This window comes from Artemia franciscana, chromosome 4, assembly GCF_032884065.1.
Source record: "Artemia franciscana chromosome 4, ASM3288406v1, whole genome shotgun sequence".
Lineage (NCBI taxonomy): Eukaryota > Metazoa > Arthropoda > Branchiopoda > Anostraca > Artemiidae > Artemia > Artemia franciscana.
In genome coordinates this window covers 51,452,503-51,464,593 of record NC_088866.1, presented here as the reverse complement: position 1 = coordinate 51,464,593, position 12,091 = coordinate 51,452,503, and the positions used below count along the sequence as shown (strand labels likewise).

The window sequence follows — 12,091 nt, the reverse complement described above, 5'->3', positions numbered from 1 at the left end:
CTACTTGACAATAGGAAGTCCAGGATACGATTTCAGCAGCCTCACGGCCAATGGGGAAAGGGGATACACCAGTTAAATAGAATTTTCATGAAACATCTATGGATCCAGTTTGGGCCATCAACATAACAGGAGGAGCTATTTAGTTTCTGCAGGATCAGAAATTCCTATATACAGAAGTCAAGTTTTAGTCGGGGTCAAACAAAAAATCCTAAATAGCCCCAAATAAGATATTGATACAATTTTACTTTTCCGCAATCTTCTATCTTTTTACCTGTCAATACTTGCCTAAATAACGTTTAGACTTACCTATAAATAAACTGGTCAAGAAGTACTATTCCGCCAAAGCATATTTTTTTTAAGTGGTGCCACCATCTGGTGATGTGCTGCTAATCCTGGCAACTAACCTTTTCGCTTAGTTTTGAAGTATTTATATACTTCCTCTTAAAACACCGAAAGACGGTGCTTGTGGGATAGCTACTGCTGAAAGGTCATTTTAACAGTTCGTCATGGCCTCGAGGTCTTGGAAGTCATGGCCAAACGGCAATGGCCCATAAAAAAGGCTCTCTTTCACGTACTCTGAGGGAAGCTCCCTACTGTAGCTATCCCTGACGAGTAGGAATGTGACCAGTATATCTAATCGATAAAGGTCTGCCACGTATGAGCTTCAAAAGTTTGTCTAATGGAGGATACTGCATAAGCGTTGCCAACGCTTTGAAATAAACTATGCTGGTTTTATGACAAAAATTGTACATGAGAGACTAATTATTACCATAGAAATAGTAGGTCAAAAATTTGCCTCAACAATAAGAAAAATTTCGATAAATTAAAACTTGAACAGATATCTGAGTCAGAAATGAGCAAGTGAACCAAAATGTACTGGAAAGTTTGACCGTAGCAAAAAACTCCCAAATGTAAGGCACTGTACCAGGGCCTCTAAATACACCAAGAATGGTACAATTTTACCACATTGGCAGCGCTGGCACAGACACTTGTAAAGTTCTGACATAGACGCAATGTCAAGATGTTCTTCTCAATACATTTTTCTAGAATCCAAAATTCGTCAAGTTTTGTCTACTTGTAAAGACATTTTAAAATAAAATTCAGACTTACCTATCAATAAACTGATCTAGCAGAACTAATTCACCGGGCTTTATATCTTCTCGAAGAGAACCACAAGCTGTTGATGCAATTATATGAGTACAGCCAAGTTCACGTAATGCCCAAATGTTGGCACGATAGTTGACAGTACTGGGCATAAATTTGTGGTCCCTTCCATGCCTATAAAACGGAAAATAAATTGTAGCTTTAAAAAAATTGCCAAATAATGTAGAATCAGAAAAATCCAAGAAAATCTCAAATTTACGACAAGAAAAAAGGAGGGTTAAACTACAACTGCAAGTTACATCTTGGCACAAAAAAAGAAATGTAAGTGAAAACTAAAAACTGAAGAATGATAAATCAACAACCTAGAAAGCAAGACTGAAAATCCAGAAAAAACACATTTGCTTAGTATCATTTTTAGTATTTCTTTAAATTTAAGCTTTTGATGCTAAGAGTAAAGTGCAGACTCTATCACCTACCTTTTCTGGCGCTATTACTGCCCTATCCTGTTAGTCTTTAATCAAAACTCTTATATTTTTTAAGGTTTTTCTAACATTCAATATTCTATTATTGCAAAATTACGATAACTCATAGTCCAGATACTCCAGAACCCCTAGGCCTACTGATTTCATACAAAACTTTTTTTATATATATTATCTAGTGCAGGGGCCCATTTCTTGTCAATGCCATATCTAAGAGTGCTTAAACATGTAGTGGAAAATAAAAAATGAGTACAACTAAGGCTTAGCACAAGTTTATGGCCTCTTCCACGCCTATAAAATGCAAAATAAGTATTTTAAGCATATTTTTATTATATTTGGTACTTTGAGCTCAATATGGTAGTTTTGTAGTAGGATTAATATTACGTTATTAACTTAATTATCAATCTAATATTAATATTAATAAATATAGTAGCTTCATAATACTATTTTTATTATAGTTTTAAGTTAAAAAATGTTTTCCAAAAAACAAGCTTTTCAAAGAAAAGTAAAGAGCTTCGCTATGGCAAAAATGAGCAGAAATAAAGTCAAAAAATCTTCCAAGCGTAAAACTAGCACAAAACACAATCAATAAATAAATAAAACTCAAAACGAACAGAAATTACAATTAATAACGTAGTCAAACTCAGACCAAGCAAAAATTAACGTGAGTAGGGCTGACTACCAGCATGGCTTCTCAAGACCAGAACATAATTTGCGCTTCACTGAAAAAAAGAAGAAGAAATGACCATGGATTGTCAGTGTAATATAAATATAGTGATATTTATTCCTTAAAATTTTAATAGTTTTTTGTTTATTAAAGTAAAAAAAAATTAAAATGTATTTTGTTTTCAGTAAAGTCCAAATTCTGCTCTAGTATTGAGAAGTCACTGGGTTCATCAGCCCTACTCATGTCAATTTTTGCTCGTTTTCAGTTTGACTACGTTATTTATTGTAATTTCTGTTCGCTTTGAGTTTCACTTACTTATTGATGGTGATTTGTGGTAGTTTTACGCTAGGACTGTTATTTGACTTTATTTCTGCTTATTTTTGGCGTAGTGAAGCTCTTTGATTTTCTTTGAAAAACTTGTTTTGTGGAAATTTTTTAAATTAATATCTGTTCGTTTTTTATTGACATAGTATTTTACATGGGCAAATTAAAATATTACATCTTTCTGTTTTTTTTCTATATGAATCCATACTTTGGCTAGCTGTTTGTATGTTGGACAACTTATTCAACAATTTTTAATCCTGACACAAACAGTATTGTTTAATTTAAGTTTATACCCCCTCAAGTTGACCTGAAAATTAGACTTACTATCATTCCCAAAACATTCTATCTATGCTCTTTGATACCCTGGACACACTTACACTCTTCTGATTTATTTAAATTGCAAGAGCAAAAGTGATAACAGCAGTAGCCCCAAAACTTTCAAATTAATACCCCATTGCTAAGGTTTCTTATTGGCAAACATCCACATATTGCATTTTGATTTAGTTTTAAAGCGTTTGGGCCAATGGCATAATTGTTGGGGGTTGACATACCCTATAGCATAGAGACATAGCTGCTGGACTGTTCTATTATGCTGAACAAAATGGCTGTCTCAAAATTTTGGGTGGATGTGTTTTGGAAAATGAATGGGCCTGGGAGCTTCTTTTTACTTTTGAAAAGGGCACTAGAACTTTTGATCTTGAACCGAACTAGCCCCCTTTAGAAGCTTCAACTATATTTCTATCTATTATAGAGCAGCACTACCTATAATATTTCTTATATACCCTTTTGAAAATCTGCATGCACATAATTTTTACGTTCAATTGAAACTCCTCCTTAGCGTCTTCTAAAAGTTTCAACATAATACACATAGCGTCATTAGTTACAGTAACTGTAGTGGTAGCATTAACAGTGTATATATTGTCTTTTGGTGATTTTAAAATCGTTCCTATCAAGTCATGGAAGTTTCATCTTAATACGATTAGCCGTTGCTATGACATTGCTGATTCATCCTTTTTATAATCTGTATATTAATATACTTTGGTGATTTTCATCTTAATGCTCTGAGCCTTGCGTAGCAGCAGTATTGCCTCTTGGTCAATTGCTCTCCCCCTTTACGTATTTTCTAAAATTTCCAACTTAATGCTCAAATCCATTCTTGAGACACACTCTTTTGTTTTAGTTTTAATTTCCACGCACTATTTTAAATGTAGTACTCTGGTTGTAGAAGTAGTAGTGGAAGCAGTTGTAGTGGCAGTATTTGTAGTAGTAGTAGTAGCCTACAAATATTGCCTTTTAGTTAACTGATCATCCGCCTTACCATTTCCTGAAAGTTCCAAATTAATATACTCAGTCATTCTTGAGTTAAACCTTTTTGAAAGCCCGTATACACATAAATTGTTTTGATTTAGCTCAATACTCCCCACAGCCTTATCTGAAGGGCTCACCTGAATTCCCTTTGTCTTTTTGGAAAGTAAACGTCAAATATGGATACCTTTCTCAATAACATATACTATATGTAAACAGTGAACGAATTGCCTAGCTTATGGCCCTCGCTCTGGGGGCTGTGAGGGGGTTTACGTCCCCAAAGGCGTAATTACAAGATCTTTCAACAATGCTGAAGAAAATGCACTCCTCAAAACTCCTCAAAATCGGATGTTTGTTTTGAAAAATGATGGTCGTGGGAGAGGGGGCTGGTTGCCCACGATTCCCTTGACTCTTAAAAGGAGCACTATAATTTTGAATTTTCGCTCAAATGAGCCCTATCCAAAAACCACTCATTCCATAAAACCTTATATGCCTCGCGGCCATAACTTAAAAGCCTTGCCCCCAGGTTTTGAGGGGCTATTTCAACGCCAAAGGTCTTTTTATATGATCTTTAGACCATTTTAAACAAATAGCTGCCTCAAAATTTCAATCAGATGCATTTGAGAAAAAACACGTCGGGTGGGGCTACTTAACCTCCTATCACTTCTGACTCTTATCACTATTGACACTAGGATTTTTGATTTCCAACTGAATGAGCCACATCCGATGTTTCTACAATCACCCTCTCCATAAACACCTTAAACGTAAAAAACGGGCAACTACTATAACTTATAGCCCTTGCCCTGAGATCTGTCATCCCAAAGATATAATTACTGGATCTTTCAAATATGCTTAACAAAATGGCTACCTCAAAATTTTGATTGGATGTGTTTGGGGAAATGACAGGTGATGGAGGGGGGGGGGGGGGGGCTGTTGTCCTCCAATCACTTTCGAGTATTAAAAAGTAAACTAAAAATTTCGATTTCAAATCCAATGAGCCCCCCTCCAAAGTTAATGCCCACTACCCTTTACATAACAACCTTAAATTTCCCGAGGCATAACTTACAATCCTTCCCTTGAGGGCTCTGGGATGGGGGTTAATCTTCAAAAGACATCACTAGTAGACTTTTCAAATACGCTGAACAGAATGGCTATCTCAAAATTTTGAACAGATTTATTTGGAGAAATGATGGCGTGGGGGGGGGGGTGTGCATTTACTTAGGCAGCTCAATTGCACTGCCTATGATCTTTGTACTATTTTTTTTTTTAAATGACTATCTCGTAATTTCTATTAGATACATTTCGGGAAAATATGATGTGTGTAGGGGGGAAGGGTAGGCAGTAGCTATCCTTCCATCACTTTCACTCACAAAAAGGGCACTAGAATTTCTGATTATCAACCAAATGACTCCTCTCTCAGGTTTATACGACCATCCTTTATATAAACAAACCTTATATACCCCAAACACATAAATTACTACCTCTGCCATGAGGGCTGTGGGGAAGGGGGTGGTCATTTCAAAGACATAATTTCCGGACCTTTCAAATCCGCTGAACAAAATGACTATATCAAAATTTTGATTGAATGTGTTTGGGGAAATGATTGGCGTGGGGGGGACTGTTTGCCCGCCAATAACTGTTGACTATTAAAAAGGGCATTGGCCCTTTCAATTTCCGATCAAATGAGCCCTCGTAGTTTCTACAACAACTCCTTCAATACAAAGCACCCTGGAAAAAACCCATTGCTCTTTAGTTAGGCAGCGCTATTGTGCTGCCTATGATATAGAGTAGTTTTCAATTTAAGCATAATGGTATTATCATTAACAATAGGTTTAAAAGTTAAATTAGCCAATCACAAACAGCAAAACATATGTAAGAAATTCTTCGATTTTAAGATAGAATACAACATGAAAACGTTAAAATTCAAGAAGAAATGGTAGATATTTTGGATAGAAGTAGATAGCACATCCTCAACGGTTGACAAAGGAAGTGCAAGCGAAAACAAAATAACGAAAAGAATAGAAAATTCAACAACAAAGAAAATACACAGTTACCTTTCCTTTCTCCTTTTTCCTTTTACCTGTCTTTTTCCTTTGTCTTTTTTCAGCTAAGGAGATATTTGGAAAGAAGTTCATAGTCCATACTCAATGGTTAATAAAGGAAGTGCAAGTAAAAAAAACACAACAGAGGAATAGAAAATTAATAAACCAAGACAGAAGGATTAAAAATCTAGGAAACAAAAAAGATTAAACTAAAAACAATAGAATACACGGTTACTTAGTCATTTTTCTTTCTCTTTTTGCAGCTCTGTTGATACTTTGGATAGAATTATACAGTTTCCTCAGTAGTTGACGAAAGAAGAGCAAGTAAAAACAACAAAACTGAAGAATAGAAAATTCAACAACCAAGAAACGGGGACAATAAAACCGAGAAAATTAAAAAGAAAGACACGTTATTTAGTCTTTTTTGTTTCTCTTCTATCAGCACACTTTCTTTTTAGGGCAATGAGTATGGACAGTAAAAGTGGGTATGAAATATCTACCAGTTCTTCCACTTTTAGCATCATCACATTGCGTTTTTTTATATTTTTTTTTCAAAAATAGGGTTTTCCTGTGTTTTCCCTATTAGATCTCTACTTTTAGAATTTTCTTGGATCTACTTATTAACATATTATTAATAAAATTTTAAAGTTCATAAGCTTGCACCAGATTCTCTTATCAGTAACTTTTAGATTACATCTCGTCTATTACAATGGTACTCAGCCATTTCTTGGTCAGTAGGGTACGCATCGACAGTGGAAATTTGGTCATGAATATAACCAATTTCTTACACTGGCCAAATGTTGAAAAGTTATTAACTGTATTAACTATTTTGCTGTAATAACCAATAATTAATTATTTATAAGTAATTATATTAATAGGCCTAATAATTTAATGAGTAATTTTAAAAATCATGTGACAATACTTTTTTTGCAATTTGAAACCCCCAAGGACTAATTATTTGACACGCAAGAAGACTTCTTTAACTCCGCTCCCCCCATAGGCGCCATACAGTGCCTACCAAATGCTACATTAATGCAATGTTTAATGATATACACATATTAAAATAAAACAAAATGCATATTTTCAATAACAAAAATATATGTAGACCTGTATGCTAACACTAAATGCCTTTAAGGACCATATTTAGCATAAGTCACTTGAATAAAAATGGTTGTTGCAAGCTAGTGGTGGGAATAAACATTTTTATTTCCCTTCCCACAGTAATTTTAATAAACATTGGTTGAAAATTGAACATAAGAAAATATCTAGGAATTGAAAAAGAAAACAGAAAAAGGATGAGAGAAAGAGAAATAAATAGAATTGAGTACATAATAAATCTTGTCACCTTGCCAGAACAGCACAGTTGACACCATTAATTGTTCCAACAGAAATTTTATCGGATGGCTTTCCATAAGGGGTGGACACATCCACGTCTTGAGCATTCTCTAAACAATCAAGGGAATACAACCCAGAGCCACCAATAATTCCAACCTGAATTAAAGATTTGAATGGGTTAGATATGATTTTTGACAACTTTTGAAGATAGTTTATCAATCACAACCCTAGTGGTTCTTTAATTTTATACTGTACAATAAAAAGACGATAGATGTCTATTATACTGTACAATAAAACCTAAAATAAATTTAGATGGAATGTGAATTATTTGCAATTGTCTGTGGAACTGATTTCATCCTGGGCCACCAGAGGCACTCAAGAAGAGCTGCCATTTATCCCTTATATGTACTGCTCACCAAATGTCTTTCTAGTATGGTGGTGGATTATGTGTGGTGTTATTCAGGTCCTGTAGGTAGGTAAGAAAAAGAATAATTTTTTTTTCTTCACAAGGAGTCAACCTTCTGCCATACAGATGACATGTTACAAGTAACAGCAATTTTGGACTGTGTATGATGGCACAATCGAGCACTTGAGTGGCCATATTAATTAACTTCATAAAACAAAAACATAGCTAGGTTTTTCAGAACTTGGGGGCAATGTTGGTTTCCCCTTGGCAGGCGTTCCACCAGGGAATATGTGTGACCCCTTCCCTCCCCACAGCTATGCCACTAAAAACGATCGAAAATAGATTTTAAGATTAAAAAATAAAAAGAATCCGGCATTGAACTTTACAGTCCCTCCTGGTAGTGCTGATTTTCGTTTCATGATCCTTCAGCCAGAAAGTGCAATGGGGGCAGCCATCCTATGCTTTTGCACGCCCTTCCTGTTTACCTTTCCTGGATTTCTCTAGCTACTCATTTAGAGCTGGTTCGACTCTGGCTAAGCTTATAGAGTCACACCGCTCACCTCAGTTCCAAACCAAATAACCAGCAAAAAAAAAAAGACTCGAACCCCCATTCTCACGGACCAGGTATTCCAAGTCTAGCACACAAACCCCTGGCTACTATGGCTCTTATTTTAAGGTTAGATAGGATTTATTTGATGATGCAGTCCTATAATTTTCAAACAGTTCGTGGTAACGAACTGTAGTAAGGAGCGACCCGGCTCAATAGTAACCGAAACTCTAAAAAATGGAATTTTGATACCAATAGTTACATCAAAAGAATCGCATTTTAATGATGATTTTAAATATATAAGTGTTTCATCAAGATTAGTCTTACCCATCAAAAGTTACAAGCCTGATAAAATTTGCCTCGTTTTAGAAAATAGGGGGAAACACCTCCTAGTCATACAATCTTAACTAAAATCACACCATTAGATTTAACGTATCAGAGAACCTTATTGTAGAAGTTTCAAGCTCCTATCTACAAAAATGTGGAATTTCGCATTTTTTGCTAGAAGACAGATCATGGATGCGTGTTCATTTGTTTTTTTGTTTGTTTTTTGTTATTTCCCCAGGGATGATCATATCGACTGAGTGGTCCTAGAATGTCGCAAGAGGGCTCATTCTAACGGAAATTAAAAGTTCTAGTGCCCTTTTTAAGTGACCAAAAAATGGAGGGCACCTAGGCCCCCTCCCACGCTCATTTTTCCCAAAAGTCACCGGATCAAAATTCTGAGATAGCCATTTTATTCACCATAGTCGAAAAACCTAATAACCATGTCTTTAGGAACAACTTACTCCCCCGCAGTCCCCGTGGGAGGGGCTGCAAGTTACAAACTTTGACCTGTGTTTACATACAGTAATGGTTACTGGGAAGTGTACAGACGTTTTCAGGGGTATTTTTTTTGTTTAGGGGGTAATTTGAGGGGGCGTTACGTGGGAGGAAATGTCCATGGAGAAACTTGTCATGGGGGAAGAAAATTTCAATGAAGGGGGTGCAGGATTTTCTAGCATTATTTGAAAAAACAATGAAAAAATAAGTTTGAAAAGTTTTTTCTACTGAAAGTAAGGAGCAGCATTAAAAATTAAAACGAACAAAAATTATTATGCATATGAGGGGCTTACCTCCTCGTTATACCTCACTCTTTACGCTAAAGTATTTTTAGTAATTTAAACTATTTATTCTACAGCCTTTGTGATTCAGAGCTCATTCTTATGGAATTGGGACAACATTTAAGCTTTAGGGTAAAGAGCGAGGTATCGAAGAGGGTTGAACCCCTTCATACACGCAATAAAAACATACGAATATAGAAATTCGTTACGTAAATTAATTCGTAAGTTAGGCATATTTTTTACCAATGAAAACGTTTGTAAAAAAATGAAGTTGTAGTTGCTTTCTCAAGTAATCAAAAAATTGGAGGGCAACTAGGCCTCCTCCCTCGCTCCTTTTTTCTCAAAATCTCCCAATTAATTGCAATTAATTAATATGCAAATTTCGTTTTTATTTATGTGCGGAGAGCCAAGATCAAAACATGCATTAATTCAAAAACGCCCAGAAATTAAATTAAAAAAAAACAAGTTTTTTTAAATGAAAGTAAGGAGCAACATTAAAACTTAAAACGAACAGAAATTACTCCGTATATGAAAGGGGCTTTTCCTCCTCAACGCCCCGCTCTTTACGCTAAATTTTGACTCTTTCTCTTAACTCTACTTCTTAAAACAGTAAAAAACTTTAGCCTAAAGAGCGGGGCGTTGAGGAGGAAAAGCCACTTTCATATACGGAGTAATTTCTGTTCGTTTTAACTTTTAATGTTGCTCTACGTCCCAAATGAAGTAATGGGACAACATTTAGAACAGAAGTTTGACCTTGAAATAATCTTTTGCTGCTCCTGTCTCTCCTGGTCCTTTAAATGTCATTGTCAATGGGATCTTTCCTGGCTTGAAATTGTTTTTTCTCTGACCATTTCTTTTATTTAATTACCTTAATTTTCACTTCAGTCAATTAAGATCCATAACTGAGCCCCATGGAATCTTACCATCAGCCACCTCGTAGCACCAGCAAGAGCTGTACAACTAGTCTCCTGATTCAAATAAAAGCACAATTAAGTGCCTTACCCCATCAAATTTCAAATAAACTAGCATTATCAGAATTTTTTAGACCATCAGTAAATAAATGGAGAGTTAATTTAGAATAAATCTTTTAACATAATCTAATTTTATGTTTTGACACAAAAAACTGGCAAGTTTCTTACCAATTCTCATATTTAAGTTTACTAAATCATTTACATTATTTTCAAAATTATTGGGGGGAAACTCCCCCCTCTCCACAATAGTTTTTCATTAATTTTCAGCTGGCATGTAAAGACCCAAATGGGCTGTAAGAAATTGAGGGTGGGTAAATGAAAAACCACCAATATGGAATTTTAAAGGATATTACTTCGCTGCTATTACAATGTTCCCTTCTGAAAGATCCTTGATCGGGAATCATATTTATTTAAATGAAATATATGTCATTCAATTCTATTACAATGACATAGCCTAGGCTTGTTTGTAACAGGACAGGGATGCAGGTAGACCTACCCATAACAAGAAATATGCTACAACACATCAAGATGGAGAGCAACAAATAAATACACTGCTGGTAAGATTTTAGACAAGCTACTTTTTGTAATTTTGGAAAGTTGGTAGGCTAATAAAAATAAAACCCTCAGTAATGAATCCAGTACCAAAAGCATACTCTGGGAAGGTATTGCCAAGCTACTATGTTCACCCTCTTCTGATTTATGTCTTAGAAATGTGGTTACTTTACAGGTCTATACTTATATAAACTTAAATTTACTCCCTGTTTCAGGGAATAATTCTGAAACAGGGAAAATATCTGTACAAAATTCGAAAGCACCCAGTTTTGATGAGTCTGTATTAGTTTCATGTGATATTTGAATGTTGCCAAATAAATCAGGGGACAATATGGAAGATAGGAATATACCAAGGCAAAATAAATGAGGCATAGAATCTCATGCGGGAAAAAATGCTGAAGCCTCCTCAGTACACCAACTCCTTGGGCAGCTTTAATGTGTGATCTATTATAATGTTCTTTATACAACAGATTTTCATCAGTTGTACCCAGATACCAGAGTGAAGTTACCCTTTGAATTTGAATGTCTGTAGCCTGATCACTTATAGTTGAAATTCCTTTTGCTTTGTGTCCAATTCCACTATAAATGATGAATTTTGTTTTTGCAGCATTCAATGACAAATGATTAGCTTTTGACCATACAATCAGTTGGGAAAAGACAATTTGCAGCTTCTTTTTGACATCCTCTTCCAACTGCTCTGCAAGTGTTGATCTGGTATCATCAGAGAAAAGGACATTCAGACTGTTGTTTCCTGTCAATGATGGAAGGTCATTTATGTGTATTAGGAAGAGCAGTGGTCCCAGAATTGAACTCTGAGGGCCACCAATATTAAACAACAGGCATGGATCTAAGAACTGTTTTATTAATAGTTGTTTCTTGGGATAAACCTGTAAGGTAAGATGCAATAAAATCGTGCACTAGTCCTCATATCATGCCATGGCTTAATTTATACAACAATATTTTATCAAACAGTTCATCAACTGTAGTAAGGAGCGACCCGGCTCAATAGTAACCAAAACTCTAAAAAATTGAAGTTTGATATCAATAGCTACATCAAAAGAATCGAATTTTAATGCTGATTTTAAATATATAAATTTCATCAAGTTTAGTCTTACCCATCAAAAGTTACGAGCCTGAGAAAATTTGCCTTATTTAGGAAAATAGGGGGAAACAACACATAAAAGTGATAGGATCTTAACAAAAATGACACCATCAGATTCAGCGTATCAGAAAACCCTACTGTAGAAGTTTCAAGC

At 35.3% G+C, this 12,091-nt stretch overlaps 1 protein-coding gene across 2 annotated transcripts in view; it reads right to left on the bottom strand.

The window, feature by feature from the left end:
- The window catches only part of LOC136026560 (S-methyl-5'-thioadenosine phosphorylase-like), a 42,124-nt gene that overhangs the window by 16,753 nt on the left and 13,280 nt on the right, over window positions 1-12,091 (bottom strand). For both annotated transcript variants that reach the window (XM_065703249.1, XM_065703247.1), the window contains 2 exons: window positions 7,267-7,412; window positions 1,111-1,278 (listed from right to left, as the gene is read on the bottom strand). In XM_065703249.1, the coding sequence (XP_065559321.1) occupies window positions 1,111-1,278; window positions 7,267-7,412 (314 nt within the window). The remainder of the gene's footprint in view (window positions 1-1,110; window positions 1,279-7,266; window positions 7,413-12,091) is intronic.